General features: G+C 32.7%; 1 protein-coding gene across 1 annotated transcript in view; it reads right to left on the bottom strand.

The window, feature by feature from the left end:
* FBXL17 (F-box and leucine rich repeat protein 17) overlaps nucleotides 1-20107 on the bottom strand; it is a 577026-nt gene that overhangs the window by 527124 nt on the left and 29795 nt on the right. Inside the window, exon 4 of the mRNA XM_044680303.1 lies at nucleotides 17716-17866. Within this exon, the coding sequence (XP_044536238.1) occupies nucleotides 17716-17866 (151 nt within the window). The remainder of the gene's footprint in view (nucleotides 1-17715; nucleotides 17867-20107) is intronic.

Below are 20107 nucleotides of genomic sequence, written 5' to 3'. Positions count from 1 at the left end.
CAGCAATTAATTTATATTCAGCAAACTTCTACATTAAATTATGTGTCAATATATTCTCTTCCATCTATATTCCACTCTTCATCATCAATAATTTGTTTGCATGAGTTAGAATTAATTTATTTCAGTTGAAGACCAAATTTTTTTCTCATTTTCTTCAAGCTATGTGCTAATTTTAATGTTTGCTATAATCTGTCAATCATCTGACTTTATATAATCAGCTTATTTAGGAATAACTCCTACATCTGTATTGAGTCATTTTCCATTTTAAAAGAGCTTCATTTGTGACAATTCAGTGCTTGCCACATCTACTTAATTTCAACTCTTTTCTTGAAGAAAATATTCATGATATTTGGACATTATGGATAAAGATATGGGTATGAATCATAGGTGTGGTCTAACGTGACCTCATTTCACAATTTGGTTTCACATTTTCTAATATGTTTGCCACTATCCTCAGATATCCCTACCACTGCACTTTAAGTCATGGTCCACCAAATTACACAATGATTTAATTTAAAAGGTCTTTCTGAATTCTTGGCAAAATTTCTCCACCTCATTCTCTGTAACAGACAAGCTGTACTTTTTGGGGTTTTTATGTTTAGTTAAGATCATTTGTTTTAACATCACATGCATTTCCAAACATATTCCTCCTGCTCCCATTTGGTGAAACATATCTTCTAACAAGGAATTTAAAAAAAGAGGGGAAAGGAAGTTAGCAAAACCAATCAATGCATTTATCATGCTTTATAGCATAGGTAATATTCTATATCAGAGGTATCAAACTCCTTTGGCCTAAATCAGATTAAAATATAACTGGATAATGTTTAACAAAATAAATATGTAACAAAACATAATGTTAATTTGTGGTTTTCTAAGTCAATATGCAACCCAGAAGAATCTTCTTTCTATTTCCGTCTGACACCACTATTCTACACTCATAGCCTCCTCCTACCTCTGCAATAAAAGGAAGTTAATTTCCTCAAATCTTCTCACAGGCCAAGATTGATTATTATGATTAATTATATAATTATGTGATTATAATTCATTTTATTTGGCTTTATATTGTATTCATTGTGTATATTGTTTTCCTGGCTCTGCTTTACTTCATCTCCATTAATTCACTTAATTCTATCCCTGATTCTTCAGGCTTAGCAATATTCTACTATATTCATGGACCATAATTTATTTAAACAATCCATTATCAATGGACATCTACTTTGTTTTTAGTTCTTTTGCTGTTAAGTCATTTGCCCAGTGTCACACAGCTAATAATTGTCTGGAGGCTGGATTTGAAGTCGGGTATTCCTGCCTCCAGGGCCCATATTGTACTACTTAGTGGTCCCATTTCCAGTTCTATACAACCACAAAAAGGCTTTTTGCACATGCTCACCACATTCAAAACTGGAATACTGCTAGAGGTTGGGAGTATTAAGTTGCAGAAGGACTAATGCTAAATGGGTGTCCACACTAAATCTAGCATCAATATGGAACAGACCACAAGACTATCTAAGGAGGGGTAAACCATTACAAGACAAAAAACACAGCAGGATTAAACTTTTGTGCCAATATATTTTTCTACTGTGAAAAGTACATGCAGGTTTAAAGCATTACAAGTTTGTTTCTGCAGTTATCTGAAACCTTCAATGATCAGTCACACAACCATTCTGGTGCTCATATCAATCTTGATTAAATGTAGTGTCTTCTTATTTCTCAATGTCACCAAATTATTTCTAAACTGTAAAGAGGTCTACATTCAAAAGCAAACCAATCCATGGAACACAATCAAATATACTTGCATATTCTCTTTTTCATTCACTACATCATACCAGAGTAGTTCCCTAGTACTCCTATTACCTAGTAATGCCATCTCATTACCTATGTGATGTAATCAAGATGTTATAAAAGTGTTCTTGCATCCCAAATGTCAAGCAGTTTGAAAACCTGATTGCTGGGCATGCTCTCTACGAGCCATCTTGAAACCATTAGGAACCTTACAAGCATTCTGTGGAAACAAGCTTTGTATTGCCTTTCATTAAAATATTAAGGTTATTCTGAGAAATAAAATTAGTCTCTACTTAGGTTACTATTCTTCTATCTGGCAGGTTTCAAATAAACTGACTGGCAACACTGGTCAGTTGTTCATTAGAGATTAAGATAAAAGAGAATAAAGTCACATACAAAGGGATTCTTTTCTTAAATGAAACAGGATATGCAACTGAACATTAAGTACATTTATACTAATTAGAATAAAACATCATTAGCCAGCAAAAGAGCAAAAATTTTAATAGTATAACTAGCTTTTTCATTTTTGTTGACTGATTAGGTGGCTAAAAGTTTCCAAATAAATTTCCATCTCTCACCAACAGACCTTGTAAAATTTGCCTACCATGTTCTACCACTTATTGGTATAAATAAGCATTTTCATTTTATTCTTGTTGGGGAAGCTTGGTGTCCATCAAGGGATAGAGCACTGTGCCTAGAGTTAGGAAGAACTAAGTTCAAAATTGACCTCAAGCAATTACTAGCTGTATGACCCCAACAAATCATTTCATCTGTTTTTCTGAGTTTCCTCAGCAATAAAATTGGTACAAAAATAGCATGTATCTCCCAAGGTTGTCCTGAGAACTAACTGGAATAACAATTATAAAGAGGTTAGCACAGTGTCTGGAACATGGTATTATGTAATGTTATCTATTATTATTAGCTATCATTTTAAATAAAAATACAGAAAAATCAAGGCAAAATCAAATTTAAAGCAGTTGTCTGAGGCCAAGTCAAATATTCTAAAGCTTTGTGCAATTAAAATCCAACACGAAAATTAAATTATTTTATTATGCTATTATATTAAACATCTTCTAATTTGTCATTTATTTCATTTATATATTCAACAAAATTTGTAAAATAAATTTGCTATGAAGTCTTATGGATAATAATAAGCAGATTAGATCTTGCTAAATAACTACTTCTTTTAATTCTTATGGCATATCCTATATAAAATATTCATAATTCTTTTATTTTATATTTTGTTTTCAAAATTATAGGTAGAATAAAATTTTGTCTTAAAATTATATAATGCTAATGAATGTCTGAAGTAGAATTTGAACTCATGCTTTCTTGGCTTTGCAATTCAAAGCTTAATCCACAAAGCTGCCTAGATACTCTAAACCTTGATAAATGTAACATTCATTTATGCTAAAAAAAAAAAACTCTACAAAGTATAGACACGAATGAGTTTTATTTAATATGATAAAAAAAACTAAACCAATTATACAACAAGAATACATGAGAAACTTTCCCAATAAATATAACAGTAAAATAAGGCTGCCCACCTCTCCCCATTATTTGACATAGTTCTAGGAATGCTAACAGTAAGAGAGGCAAAGATACAGGCAAATTTAGTAAAAATTCTGGTTGTTGGTAACATGATGCTTTGTCAAAAAATTCTAAAGGAATCAGCAATGAAACTAATTGAGGCAACTAAAAGATTCAGCCAAGTTCCAAACTATAAAATGAATCCAAAAACAACAGTATTTTTTACATAACAACAAAACTCAAAAGAAGAAAAGGAAGTCCTATTCAAAATAACTACAAACTGCATGAAATATTTTGGAGTCAATTTACCAAAGCACACTCAATATCTATACAGACTCAATTACCAAATGTTCCTTAAAGAAACAAAGGGCAACCTAAAAAGCTAGAAGAATATGAAGTGCTTATGGTAGCGCCATGCCAACAAAATAAATATGACAAAACTACAAGAGTTGATTTACATATTTAGTGCTATACTAATCAAACCACCAAATGGATATTTTATGGTGACAGACAAAACAATGGCAAAATTCATTTGGAACCAAAAGATCTAGAATTTCAAACAAAATAATGAAAAATCAAAGGAATAAAGGTAGAATAACACTTCCAGACCTCAAATTATATCATAAAACAGTAAGCATCAAATTCACTTTGTATGGCTTAAAATAGCTCTTCTATATTTAAAAAAAAAAAACAGAAACAGAAAGATAGGTCAATGAAACAGACTAGATAGGAATAAAAAATATATCCCAGTATTCAATGAACTCTAAAATATAAATTAGAAAAGGGGAAGGGGGGGACTCTTTATCTTATGAGAACTGGTGATGAAAGAAGAAAGCTATTTGGCAGATATTAAGCTTACACCAACATCCTACACCATATTCTATAAAAAATTCAAGTTAGAACCTAACCTGAATAAAAACAACAAGATCAGAAGAGAAGCAAATCATTTCTTTTTCATAGCTAACTGTAATGGATAAATTCTTAATCCAACAAGGGATAGAGGGGGCAATTACAAAAGTAAAAATGGATTATTTTGATTATATGAAATTGAAAAAATTAGTCAAAAATAATTGATTATATGATTATTTTAAAACTGATTATATGTAACTTTTTAAAACCACAATTAATGCATCTTAGATAAACAAAATGGTTGACTGGGGGGGAGTAGAAATCTTTGTATCAAATTTCTCAGATAAGGGAAACATTTATAGCAGTACTTTTTTGTGGTACCACAGAACTAGAAACAAAGTCAATAACCATTAACTAGAGAAGGTCTAAAAAAAGTGTGATGTCTGTTGCATATATGTGAGGGAAAGGTATAAAAATAAAATGGAATATTACTATACTGTAAAAAATGCCAAGCCTGAAGAATAAAGAGAAATATTAGATGAGATGACACAAAGTAAAATACAGGTATGCCTAACAGATATTGTAGGTCTGGTTCCAAACCACTGCAATAAAGTGGCTATCACAATAAAACTAATCATATGAATTTTTTGGTTTCCCAAACCATATTTTTACATACAAAATTTACATTTACACTTTAATGTAATCAATTTAGTGTATAATATTAGTATATCCTTTAAAAAAACATGTACATGCCTCAATTAAAAATACTTTATTGCTAAAAAATGCTAATCATCATCTGAGCCTTCAGCAAGTCATAATCTTTTTGCTGATGTAGAGTCTTGCCTGGATGTTGATGGCTGCTGCCTGACAACAATGGTGATTGCGGAAGGTTGGGGCTATAACAACTTCTTAAAATAAAACAACAATGAAGTGTGCTGCATCTATTCTTCCTTTCATTTGAATACTAAAAAGACCATCTTAGAGTTAACAGAACTAATTTCAATATTGCTCTCTCAGGAAATAGGGAGACCAAAGGAGAGGGAGAGTCAGGGGAAGAGCTAGTCAAAACACACACATTTATTATGTTTATCACCTCATATGCATGCAGTACATGGCACCTCAAAATAACATGACAGAACACCATAAATACATATAATAACGAAAAAGTTTTAAATACTATGAGAATTACCAAAATGTGACGCAGAGATGTGATATGAACACATGCTAACATTCTCAACACAAGGTTGCCACAAACCCTCAATTAGTAAAAAATGTAATATCTATGAAACTCAATAAAGCCAAATTCAATAAATCAAAGTATTCCTGGAAACAGTCAAGAAAACAATATTATACAATGACTACAAATGTAAATGGAAAGAAGCATGATAAAAAAAATCAAAACTGAATGTTGTAAATTAAAAACAATGAGGAGACATCTACCCCTGCTCCTTTGCAGATATACAAAATGTTGTATATCACATCATTTTTTTCAAATGTGCTATATAGTTTTGTTGATTTTCCTCCATTTCTTCCTATTTAAAAAAAAAAAACTTAGCTTTCAGGGAGTAGAGGAGGGAAACAGTAGGACCTATGTAAGAACGGGGGTGGCAGGATAGATGAGGTGTGCTCTAGTAACCCCCTCTGGCTGAATGGATGTGGGCCAAAGCTAATCACAGACCCTCCTTACTAGGAAGATTCTTAGGGGTGTAACTCGTGAGGGGATTCCCCAAAATAGCTACAGTAGTGGTTATGAATACCTGAGCAAACTGATTTTTTAAATCAAATGTTTCTCTCTTCTCATTTAAGTGACTGCAATTAATCAAGTAAAAGGATTTTTAATGTTTGTTTCAAAATAACTTCAATAGAATTGAAGCAATACTATTTCAAAGCTTCAGATTTCATACATGTATATAGTAACTACATGAAAAAAATTTATTTGGGTTCAAAAATCAGTAACCATTAAGACTAATTTGCCTAGTGCTTTGGTCTTTTGTTTACATATACATATTTCTTTTCTTTTCTTTTTTGGAAAAGTATTTCCTAAAAATATTTTTAAAAAGGGAACAGCTAGGTGGCTTGGTGGCTTAATAGATTGAGAGCCAGATCCAAAATTGGGAAGTTCAAGGATCAAATCTGGCCTCTGCTACTTTCTAGCTGTGTGACCCTGAGCAAGTCACATAATTCCCATTGTCTAGCCATTACCACTCTTCCACCTTGGAACTAATACACAGCATTGAGTTTAAGATGGAAGGTAAGGGTTTTTTTAAAAACTGAGTGAGGAAAAAAACAAGATTAAAAAAAATTAACTCAGCAGGAACCTATAAGAATATCTATTTCAACTATCAAATAAAAATGAAATCATGTTAGAGTCTGTGTACAAATTTTATTTAAAATGACCAAGCATAGTATAAATTATGACAGAGATTCAGAATGCAATTGAGGTAGGACAGCTAAGTGGTACAGTGGATAAAGTGCTGGCCCAGGAGTTAGGACAGGAGTTCAAATCCGACTTCTGACACTAGTTGTGTAACTCCAGGCACATGACTTAATCACTTAATTTGTCTCAGTTTCTTCATCTGCAAAATGAGCCAGAGAAGAAAATGGCAATCCTGTTTGTCTCAGTTTCTTTATCTGCAAAAAAAGCTAGAGAAGAAAATTGCAAACCACTCCAGGATCTTTGCTAAGAAAAGTCCAAAAGATATCACAAAGAGCTAGACAGAAATGAAAAACAATTAAACAACAATAATAAATGGCAAAGAGGCAAGGAACACTATATTTGTAGTCAGGATTCAACTTCCAGCTCCACTGCTGACCATAAGCAAGTCATTAAACTTTCTGATCTAAATCATATTATAATTTTGTAAATAATGAAATGTTATAACATTTATTGCTCAAAAACAACCTGTTTACTTGTTTTCCTAAGTAGAAATCTCGTGGAATTTTTGTTTTATTACTTGTACTTTCATTTTAAGAAACTTGGAAATTGGATGCAAGAGCCAAAAAAGGGGTAGGCAAAGCACTATTCACAAGGCAAAAATGACGAAGACATAGAAAAGACAGAGAAGCATGAACATTTTGCATTTCAGGATTATGGTTTAATTCTTAGCTCTGCTATCTACAATTTTATAATACTTCATCTCTAGCACTCTAAAACATGAGAGCTGTACTAAATGATCTCTAAGGTCCTTCTAGCTGTAATGAGAATGTATAATATATTCATTGTGAGCATCAAGGCATTCTAAGGAACTGTTCTAGAAATATCTGTTCTGCCTAGTATTTTCCACTAAAAGTCACTTAATTTCCATCAGTTACATCAGTTACTTAAAGAACTTATACTAAATGACTTCCAAGTTCCACTTATAAAATTCAGATTCTATGGCCAGTTTCTTTTAAGTTATAATACTGCCTCTCAAATTCACCAGGACACAGGCTAAAAAAATATAGTACCAATTAAATGGTGCCCTATTAAAAGTTGGTTTATGTGAGGTGAGCAAAGAAGGAAAAAGGGACTTAGGATTTCATCAGTTCAGAAAACTCTCAATGAATCTCTGTGCACCAATGCAGATCAGGAGCTATACTTTGACAAAGTGGCTACTAATATAATGTGTCAGAGGCAGAACTTGAACCCAGATGCTACTGACATCACAGCTGATCCTCTATACCTGAAATCATAATGATTGCAGTAGCAAATAAGTTTTTGAGAATGAATCAGTCTTTAAATCTCACCATTAATCTACTAAAAGGGAAGTTTAGCTCTCTAATTAATTATGCTCCTCAGTTATATTATTTTTATAACATTCTCCAAATTAAAACAACTTTGAGATACCACCTTATACCTATCAGATTGGCTAATACGACAAAAAAGGAAAATGATAAATATTGGAGGGGATGTGGGAAAATTGAAATGCTGTGGTTGGTGGAGCTGTAAACTGATAGCCATTCTGGAGTTTAGAAACTATGCCCAAAGGGCCATAAAATTGTGTGTTCCCTCTATCTCAGCAATACTCCTACTAGATCTGCATCCCCAAAAGATCAAAGAAAGAGGAAAGGGATCTATTTGTACAAAAACATTTATAGCAGTTCTTTTTGTGCTCCAAAGAACTGGAAACTAAAAGGATATCTATTGGGAATGACAAAACAAGTTGTGGTATAAGATTGTGGTTAAATACTATTGTTTCACAAGAAATCACAAACAGGACAATCACAAAAAACCTTGGAAGACATAAATGAAAAGTGAGGTGAGAGAACTATGACAACAGCAATAATGTATGATAATCAATTGGGAACGACCTAACTATTATCAGCAAAATAAGGAGCCAAGACAACTCATGACAGAAAAGGCTATCCCACCACCATAGAAGAAAATGATGGTTTCTGAATGCAGATTGAAGCATTCCATTTTTCACTTTTATTTCCTCAATGAGTTTTTTCCTTATATAAGCAATATGTCTTCTTTCACAACATGGCAAAAATGGGTGTATGTATTGCATGTATATTGCACATGTAAAACATATATTGCCTGCTGCCTCGAGGGAGCAAACATAGATTGCAAAATGTAAAAAAACAATTATTAAAAATTTTATCTATATGTAATTGGAGCAAAATATTTTTTAAAAAGAATGTAAAGCTCCTTGAAAGCAAGAACTGGTTTTTGTTGTTGGATAGATAATACTAACATACTAAAATAGATTCTCAATATAAAAATTAACATTGCATTTAAAACATAGATAGTTTAAACATAATTTGGTAACAGCTAGGAATAATAAGATAATTCTATTACATTACTTGATAGATATATATAAAGGTAGAAACAATTTAAAATTCTGTTAAAATTATAGACGGTTTAAATGATAACATAGAAGAGTTTAAGGATAAGAATATTTGTTATACTGTAAACTTAGACATTGTGTTCAATGGAAAACTTTTCTTATTACAAAATTGCTTTACACCCTATAAATATTATTACAAAATTGCAACCCTCTCAACCCCCCACCAACCTCTCCAAAATCCGTCTTAGAATAGGAATAGATAGATAATTAGTATAGTGATAAGGATTTATTATTTTGGAAGGAGGGGGGAACATAAGATAGGAATAGGAAATAGTGATGCATGAATTAAGTGGGACTAAAAAGTTCCACCACACAAAACCGGGATACTGTAAGGATGGGATTTGTGCCAGGGGGGTGGGACCAAAGGAGTCAGAGAAGGCAGTTGCTGACAGTTGAGACCAAGAGGATTCTGGGAGATTCTCTGGAGAAGAAGGAAGGAGAAGAGAGGTCATCGGGCAAAGGATTGGGAGAAGAGATGAGGAGGACATTCAGGATCCCATCCTGGGGATCTTTCTTTTGGAAACTGAAACCCAGATTCCCTGATCAAAGCCATTCCATCACATCTCACCCATCAAGACTTCAACCATTGAGTCAGCTAAGTTTGCTCCCATTTTGGGAGCAATCTCTTACTCTCCTTCACCCATTCCCAACCTTGCTAAGAGACCCTTTCAGCCAAAACTTACAATTATAGAAAAGGATAGAAACAGAAAACTAGAAATAGAAACAGGAGAAGGGGTGGGGAAAGAATCTTAGGAGCGGGAAACCCAAAGGTTCCTTCCTAAGTGACAGATCCCATAGAAATAGAGAAGAGGGTACCCAAAAATCCCTCTGCCCTTCACCCCTTTCTCCAATCCCTAAATTGCAAACAATAAAAGCCATTTATTGGTCAGAAAGTGTTCCAGAGTGCCTGAGAGACAAAAAGGGAGAGGGAACCACAGCTTGGTCTGGCTGCCTCCATCTTGAAGCAGGACCACCCACTGTGAAATTAACTGATTGGGGTGGTGGGAGGGTGTACTATGCCTTTATTCAGAATTGAATTGGGGTACCACATACCTCATCTTATAGGGAAGCCTCGCCCCCGACTCCTGTGGGGCGGCACAACCATCCAGGTCACCCAGTTTCAAGGTGACAACCCCTTAAAGTCTCCCAGTTGTAAAAGTGAAATTTGGGAAATGCCATCTAAAAGTATATATATATATGTATTTTCTATGGACACGTGGAAATTATCAAACTATATTTCCCGTGGTCCAACATGTTTCCAATTCCGGTTCTTTGGGCGTGGGGACACCTACATCTCCACACAGAGGACAGTTTAAATCTCCAGGGTGAGGAGGAACTTCCTCTTTAGCTATTGAGTGCATGGAGGTAACAATAATGGCTGGGGCGGCAATTTTGAATTCTTACAAGCACATGGTCTAATGACTTTATCTATCAGCATAGCTTTAATTAAAATACTAATTTATATTATCATAACAGCCTTTATTATTTTTTATCTTAATAATTATGGCAACCACACGGTTGAAATTCGAACTTTCAATCTTTCAGATAGCCTAACAATAGCCATGCTTTCTTTTTGGCCTGGCTCAGCTCTTTTGAGCACTTTTTTAAAAAAGGAAAGTGGTTTTCCTCACCATGCTTTTGCTAAAAGCAACAGTACGTTTTTGCCTCAGGTGGGACTCAGCCAGCCAGTCCAGCCCAAACCACCTTGGGAGGTCAGGCCAGCCGATTCTGGCTTTTGGCTTTAAAACTAAAATGCCGGAGCCCAGCCAGTGTGTCTCTGCCGCTGATCTCCTGACTCCAGACCTGATCTCCATTCCTACCGCTTCCTGACTACAAGCCTGCCAGCGTTCCAGTCCCTGAGATCTCCGCCACTTTTCCTGACTCCATTTCTATGAATCCGGAATCCTGAGATTTCCAAGAAGCCACCCCCACCCTGACTTGCCGAACGCCACGCGGTTCAGCTTCAACTCTACCACTAAAGAATTTCGGAAGTATATTCCCCTTTCTCCCTATTTCTAGCCTTCTACGTGTTTCTCTAAAGACCTAATTTAGGCAACTCCCACCCAAACAAGCTCCACACGTGGGATTTTCTACAGAACTGATCTAAGCTTTTCTCTAGCCCTGAGCCCACGATCCCACGTGGACCTAGCGTCTGAACCTCTCGGGCACATGGCCTATTCAAACTTTTGCAATTATTAAAAAACTGAACTTAAGGGAAGAAATATTCACCCCCATACCTGCTCAGAACTTTGAAATCTAAAAAACCTTTAAACTCAGCAGAACTCAATCTTTTAGACCTCGGAACTGAATGAGTTTTATTTCTGTTTTAAAAAGACTATATCTTACTGTATTTTGCTAATTAGTTTTGTAAAGTAATCTTGCTTATTTCGTTGATTTTCCTGTTGCACTGAATCATTTTAAGTTAATGAAGTTTGTGGCTGCTAGATTAATTCTGTTTATGATTTTATTGTAACTCCCAAATAATGAGAAAAATCTATTAGAACTGGTAAGAGGTTTTGACCAGCTTGTTGATCTGATACTACTGGATTTATAGAGCACATGTCTTTTAAAATGTATTCTGTCTTGGTAATTGTAAAGAAACTTGGAAGTTTCCAAGGCTTTGAGAATTACCTTGTAATTTTACAAGAGGTCTTACTTTAAATCCTTAAGAATTGTTGTCTTAAAGGATAAAGCTTTTATATATTTTATTATAAGAGAAATTATTGCCTTAAATTGGTAGAAGCATTTCTTACACAGGAATTTTTTTAAACCAGGAAGCCAAGGAGCTCCTGTATATTCTTATCTGAGGATAATTTAGACTAGAAGATTTTTTAATATCAGATTTTGTTATGGAAGCAGTAACAGAATTTGTTGAGAAACTCTTAGCCAAGGTTTAAAATTTGTAACAAGTATATGATTTTTTGAACATCATTGTTTATTGTTTTAAAATGTGCTGTTGGAAATAATGGTACTATATTTGAATGTGCATTGTGAATCTGCTATTTGTAAGATCCATTTATACTCACAGAATGAAAACCTCATTTTTCGGTAACATAACCCTTCTAGTTCTAAGCTATATATATATTTTTGATTTTTAAAACATTTTTTTAATGAGAGCAATTGATTTTTCCTTTTTATCATCTTGTACTGGAAGTACATATATAATCATTATTTATCTTTTTTTTAAGCTTAATGCAAACACTGAAGAGCCTTGAGACTATGGAATTATGATTAAATGCCTCTCTGATTCCAGAAGGGAATATGAAAGCCGTTAATTCGTGCTAAAGAAAGCACATGGTCAGAGACTTGACTGACTAAAATCTGCATGAATTGCAGCAGTTCTATGCCAATACTTTAGGGCTTGGAAATTGGGGTTTAAGTCCTGGAGTCCCAGTCTTTTCTAAAACTTTAGAGGACATGGGTCCCCTCGACTTAGATTCCTAGAAAGCACCTAAGATTGGTTACTTATTTGGCTCACTTCCCTGAAAAGCTGATGGTAAATAAGATCAGAGAGAGACATTTCCTTTAGTCCTGGCCCTGAATGGGTAATTGCAAACTGCTGAATTCACTTTAATTAGGCCTTCATTCAAAGGTCTAAGTTTATTTTCACCACATTTTTTGCACATTTTACATTTCATTCACAAGTTAATTTTTTCTTCTTTTTTCTTGAATTTTATTCTTTGTATTTTGCCAATTTCATACAACCCCCGGGACTCAGCCACTCATCCTTAGCTGACCTGAGGTACCCTTTAAAAAAAAAAAAAAAAAAAAAAAAAAAAAGGTGTGTTTAAGATTTACCTCAGGGGGATATCTGTTAAGTTTTTTAAAATCCGATAATGTAAAAATATATGTATATTTAACTCTTTTAGGAGTAATTTCAGGGGGAACTGTATAAATCTTAGAAGAAAATGTATGTTCTGTAATCTATAATGTAAAGTTTAAATTCTTTTGAGAATAATTTCAGGATAAGGATCTTGCCATCTCCCCAGAATCCAGATGATGAACCTGTTTGGTGAAGACACCATGAAGATGTCTGAAAAGCCTTCACTGTACCATGAAGACCAAATTTGAACTTTGGAGTGCAATTGATTGAACTATGGGGACTGGAAACTGAGTTAATGCAATCTGTTCTAATTGTACACTGTTATACCAATAGGGGACTGCCCCCAAATTGGTTTTTTGTCAATGCGGCTAATTTTATCCATTCGTTAATCTATTTCTTTTATCCCCCAAATTCCTAAATTTTAGAAGTTGTCTTTTTTTACAGGTCCAGTGAAGAAAAAGGGCTAACCTTTTTTTTGCTGGACCTCAGGGGGAATTGTAAAAGTGAAATTTGGGAAATGCCATCTAAAAGTATATATATATATATATGTATTTTCTATGGACACGTGGAAATTATCAAACTACATTTCCCATGGTCCAACGGGTTTCCAGTTCCGGTTCTTTGGGCGTGGGGACACCTACATCTCCACACAGAGGACAGTTTAAATCTCTAGGGTGAGGAGGAACTTCCTCTTTAGCTATTGAGCGCATGGAGGTAACAATAATGGCTGGGGCGGCAGTTTTGAATTCTTACAAGCGCGTGGTCTAATGACTTTATCTATCAGCATGGTTTTAATTAAAATACTAATTTATATTATCATAACAGCCTTTATTATTTTTTATCTTAATACAGTGATTATTCAGCCCCAGAGGAGAGCTGGAAGAGAGACTCACCATACAGACTTCTCTATCTCCCTTCTATCAAACATTCGTTTACAGGCTCCTTCATTCTTACACCCCATACTATGCTTTTGTAACACAAGAACTTTAAAATGCTATCTTAGCATTGTACATACAAGAAGTCTTAAATCCCATCTTTCCACTTCATGAGAGTGGTGATTATGTCTTATCTAAACAATGTAAATTCCCCAGAAGTCTGGCTGGAGTTTTGCCAACAGGAAGAGCTTAATATTTGTAAAAGTGAAAACTAAATCAATTTTCAAAGACCAGAAAGGCATGGCACTGAACTAGTTTAACATTTAAGAAGAAACATCACCATCTTGTGGAATTTTAAGATACTGTCACCTAAGACTATTTTTACCATGTTGCATTTTCTCATTTACTGAGATAAAGAAGCTTAATTAGCTCTCATTTAACAGAGCAGAAAATAGCAGCATGCCATATAAAAGAATTTATAATTTTTAACATAAAATGACCCCAAGAGTATTTCAGAACAGAGTATGAGAAGGTACTAAGACAGTTATCTAATAATTCTTTGTATATAAGCTATGATATGGTATAGAAAATTCTCTTTAAGTCAGAAGACAAACTCAAGTCAAACTTTCAACCCTTCCCAATTATGTGACCAAACGCAACTCCATTTCTCTGAGCTTGTTTCCTCATTCATAAAATGGTAACAATTTTCTGAAACAATTACAGACAACGAAGGAAGAGGCATGTGATATAAAAACATGGCTACATTTTGAATCAGAGGATCTGGTTTTAATTCCAACTCTTCTACTTCTTACCTGTGTGACCCTGGGCAAATCACTATGACTTAACCTTTCTGGGCCTCATGTCCTCATCTGTAAAGTAAGGGAGAGTTGGACCAAATGACCTCTCATTCTATGACACTGATATATACTCTGTAAACCTTAAAGGGCTATATCAATACAAGTTATACTGAATAGCACTGAATATAATTTTATTTTATCAGAAACAGTTCAAGCACCAAAAGCCATACTTATTTCTCTTATCTCACTTTCTCTAAAATCCATCTATTGATTCCTTCTAGATTAAGCCTGATATATTCACTCAGTTTGCTCGGTTTTTAATCCAAATAAAGTAATTATGTTGTACACTTGATAACACAGGAAATAAAAATTCACTGGTATTCTCAGTTTTAAGCATGTTAACATCAAAGACAGTTATCTTTACCAATTTTATGTTTGACCTACTTAATAATTTAAGTATGAAATTCAAAATCTGGGAAAATATTTTTAAATGCTTAAATAAGAACTCTCAAACTGCTTAATAAAATTCAATGAATCTAATCAAATGTGATGTTACTAGATATGCCCATATATACATAAACATAATATACCTAACTTTTAAGAAGTCTTCATAATTATTCAAATAAGCACAAAAAGTTAGACAATACATAAGGAGAACTAATAGATACCAATTAATCAGAATGCTCAGCGTTCCAATTAACTGAATTACTTGACTAAGCAAAAAAACTTCCTTAATTCAATTTTATTTTTATAATTTTTTCTTAATGAGAGTATTCTAAACATTACATTTTTTGTTAACAACTTAAAATTTTACAGATAGTAAAGTTACATATAAGGCAAAGAGATTGTGCTGTGCTAATTGCAGAATACACCCTAAATTGTTTTGTAAATAATAATAAAAATCAGTAAATTGGGACTGGAAGGAATCTTATAGATCACTATTTCAAATCAGGTACAGAAATGAAATCTGCCTTCTTAAGTTATGGCTATAATTGAGGTTTTGCCATACAACCACCATAAATAATTTTAAAATGCAAAATATTAATATAGCAAGTACTAAACAAAGTGATTAAAGATATCTTTATGAAAAGTATGAACTATGAACAAAAATCTTATTGAGGTAAGAAGTATGCAATGTACTAAAACTTCAGAATAATCTTTCAAAAATCTTTCTTAGAATCTATAGCTCAGTATAATAGTTTCATAGGAAATGCTAAGATTTACCCTATGCTTTTCTCTTTCAAAAATTATCAAGAAATAAGTTTTCTTTCAGTAAGTAGTATTTCTAGTACAGAGATCCAAATTCTACTTCATTGTTATTAGTGTTTCACCTAGAGATTTTTATATCTTTATTTTATTTTATTTTTTATATCATTTTTCTGCCTGTGTCCATCTCAACATAAAACAGGCTTCCCTTCCCTCTACTAAAAGCTTCTCTTAGTTTTAATCAATGATTCTAATCAGTACAAATCCTTAGACTGACATAAAATGTGTGTAAAAAACACACATTGAAACTTTTTATATTACATTACAAACATTATGTTTCGTGTAACAAAAATACAAATAAGATCTTGTGAAGGATAAAGATAAGTTTAACACAGACATACTTTGAAACTGTATGTCAGCTTTTTTTTCTACTGTTATAACAAGGAAACAAAAGCTATTTTACTGAAATATTAAAGGCAATACTGCCATCTAAAGGCAAAGCTATGGAAAATACATCTTTATTCTAAAGACAAAATGAGCAGATAAAAAAGATTATTAGTCTTAAATCACAATTTTGATCATTTTTATTTTTTAAAATATATAATATGCTTCCAAACAATATAATAAATTCCCTAATGTAGCTTTCAAGAATTTTTATATATTGATTTATGCAAACTAAAAAGAGCTAACTTTCATTGTTTCAAAAGTATATCATTTCCTTTCCTTAAGTACTTTTAAATGGCATCCATTTAAAATATCTTAACTCCAAGAATCAAACCAATTTGATTTAAAAAACTAAAAGCAAATTGTTACCATTTCATAAAATAAAGAATTTAAAACAAAAATCTTTTTTAAAAAAAATAATAATGGAAGAATTAATAGTGGTAGTCAGAGGTAGAATAAAAATACCAAATATTTGAATATACATTCTTTTAGCATATTAAGATAAAGAATACTTCAAAAGAGAACTTGAAACTTTAGAATTTAACTTTACCAGCTTCAAAATACTCAAAAGGCAATTAAGCTAAGCTTTTACTTCTCAAAAAGAATTCTCATGTAATCTAATTACCACATTCCAGGGAGTAGGGGAAGTGTTTGCCACATTGCATACTGTGAGATTAAGGAAGAATTATTTTAATTTAAGACAAAACTCAAAATTTACCCAAAGCCCAGAAGTAAAATATTTATGACACTTTGTAAACCAAATCTTGGGCTTTTTCCCAAGTGTTTCAAAAATTTACATTTAGCTGTTAGTTATTCTAATAATTCTAAATAGTTTATTAAAAGTTAGTATTTTTATGTAGAGCTGTGAAAAATGGCCTTACTTTAATTCAGGAATTTAGTTTTGAATTTTACATTTTTCCTGACAAATATATTACTCTTGATCTTTTTAAAGCTAAGAACACCTAATGGATCACAATGACAATTTTTTACATTGTCAATCTCTATTCTGTCACCATACTCCTCTCTTCCCCCTAAAAATACTAAATAGCCTAGAACCTAATATAAATATCAAACTTAAGTTAAGCAAAAAAGTATATTTTGCTTCTTCTAAGTTTTAACATGATTGTTTTTTTTTCAACATAACTAAATCATTTTTGTTACTTAGCAAGCATTCTAAGATTTTTTTTAAGTTTTAATAATTAAACACTGTCAAGACAATTTTCAGTGTTGAGCCAAGTAATCTACAATATATTTGTGAATCATACAATCAGCAGATTTGTGAAATAATGGCATCAGGGCTTGTATTTCTATATATTTTTAATTGACCAGGGCTTACCTGGATGAATTAAGATACCTTTCAAAATAGTCTTTTAGTAGATGCTAATGAATTCTTAATGTGCCATTACTATATAATCAGCACCTGTTAGATTATATGATTACTTTCATAAATATTTGAAAACATTCTTAATTGTAATTAAAACCTATTTCCTTCAATTACAAAAATGAAATAAGCAATATTATAAATAGCAGATAATTAAAAGTTTATAACCTATAATGTAAAAAATAATTTTAAATCATACACATAGTTTGGATACTTACTAATTTGTTTTCCTGCATGTATATTTTTTGCAACTTCAGACAGCCCTTAGCTATAACAATCATTCCTTCATCTGAAATCTTGTAACACTGGCCGAAATGAATATCTTTCAGTTGTTTGCACTTTGAACCCAGCTGTAAAGAAAAAGATTTAATTGAATGTGTATGTTTGTTTGATTTGGGTTTTTTTGTTAGTGGGTGATTTTTTTGTTGTGGTGGTTGCTTTTGAGGGAGATAAGACTGGTAGTAATGAAGATGTAAGTATCAGAATTCCCATATAATTTCTTGCATATAACTAGCTTTCTACCCTAGCTTAAAAATATACTAGAGAAACAATTCTCTTTTTTTAAAAGATAAAGTTCATATTCTATCATTATGGAAAGCAACATTTTTCAATTCCTTCATCCCATAACTCCTTCCTAATACTTGCAGCACCTATGTGCCAATAATTTTTGAAAGTTTGGTCTTTACATTTTTTCATCTAAGCCCTTAACATGAGTTATAATTAATATAAATTTGGAGCTGAGCACATAGGAAAATTTATAGTCATCAATATCATTGAAGTTTGATGAGAAAAAAGTTTATTCAGTTGAGTGATGATAGACAGAACTATGAGCAACAAGATATTCAAATATCAATAAGACCAGAGCCCTTTCTAATAGAACAATGAATCATTTCTAAGCAGATCTTTGTTTGCCCTGCGGAACAGTAATACTTCTACGACATGCCTTAAAACAAATTTCCTAGAATATTATGCTGGTTAGCAAACATAAGCAAATTTATATATTGTCACACAAGAATTGCAAGCTAGCAATCAACACAGGCATAATGATGAGAACAGAACATTAAACATTATAAGGACAAGTGTATTGGGTTTTTTCCATATTTAGAACAATTGCTCAAATTAAGCATTAAAAAGAATGAAATTTATTGGGTATCATACTTGCTAAAAAGGAATTATTTATTTGTAGAAAAAATAATAAATGTAAACATATTTATTATCACCAAAATAATTTTAAAGATCAGGTCATTCTTCACATTTGAAACAAGTATTCCACCTTCAAAAAAGATATGTGTATATGTATTGAGTTATCTCTGGATTCTTATCCTTTTACCTAGCTACTAATGATATACGTTGAAAAAGGTCAGCTAATTGGAGGAATTTGAAACAGTTAGCCCTCTGTGCAAATTAGATCCATATGGGAAAAGTAAAAACTTAAAAAATATAGTGCCATATAATCAGACTTTCAACTGACTAGACAAAATACTAACAATTCCAGATGAAGGAATAAAAAGTCAAGAATCATAAGGGAAATGATTTGATTATTTAGAAATATGACAAAAGACAAAAATTGTAAATGTTAGAGGGTTTATAATAAGATATCACTACTAATGAGGTTGTGAAATGGTCCAACTGTTCTTAAAAATTTTGAAATTTTACCAAGAACCAATAAATTACACTCACACATTTTGATATCCTCTCCTTCTGGGTATATCCCAAGAAGTTCACAAAAGAAGTATCAGATTTCATATACACAAAAATATAGCAGCATTTAGGTGGTAATAAAGTATTGGAAACAAAGACACTGCCCATCAAATAGGGGATGGCTGAATAATATGATAGTGTGTCAATTTAATGGACTATTATTTTATTGTAAGAAAAGATGACTATGAAGAGCCTGCTTGTTGTTCCTCATGAAGAGCACTCCATCTCCTGTCTTGAGGTCTTTGCCTTGACTATCCTCCCTACCTAGAGTGCTTTCCCTTCATCTTGGACTCTTCACTTACCTTTAAAATGTGTTTTGAAAACCACCCTAAGCTACAGCCTGTGCTAGTGTCTTCCTGGCCATCTACTCTATGAATTTTGTATATTCATATTATCTCCATCAGAATGTAAACTTCTTGAGGTATGAATTATTTTTGCTTTTTTCTTCATATCCCCAGCACTTAGCATAGTGCCTTGTATACAGTGTTTCATATATGCTTGCTGATTTATCTATTTCAGTCAACTACCAACCATATATATGAACTGACACTGAAGGAAGGAAGCAGAGCCAGAAGAACAACTGACATAACAACAATAATGTAAAGAAAAATAAAACTAAAACATCTATAATGAAGATCAATATCTAATTGAGACTTGAAAAGACTAACAGTGGAGCAGACCTCCTACCTTTCAATGGAGAGATACAGAATGGATTATCATCATTGGCATGAGTCAATGTTTGACTTGTTTTACTTGTATTAAATGTGTCAGAAGTTAAGATGGTAACAGACTGGAGAAAATGAAAGAATGCTATACCACAAAGGATCCAAGACTCCTTACAGTCTATCAGGGCTTAGAAATGTGCCACTCTACTAAGAGCTAGAAAGAAA

This window comes from Gracilinanus agilis, chromosome 1, assembly GCF_016433145.1.
Source record: "Gracilinanus agilis isolate LMUSP501 chromosome 1, AgileGrace, whole genome shotgun sequence".
Lineage (NCBI taxonomy): Eukaryota > Metazoa > Chordata > Mammalia > Didelphimorphia > Didelphidae > Gracilinanus > Gracilinanus agilis.
The sequence above is the reverse complement of the archived record's forward strand: the minus strand, read 5'-3'. Positions and strand labels throughout refer to the sequence as shown.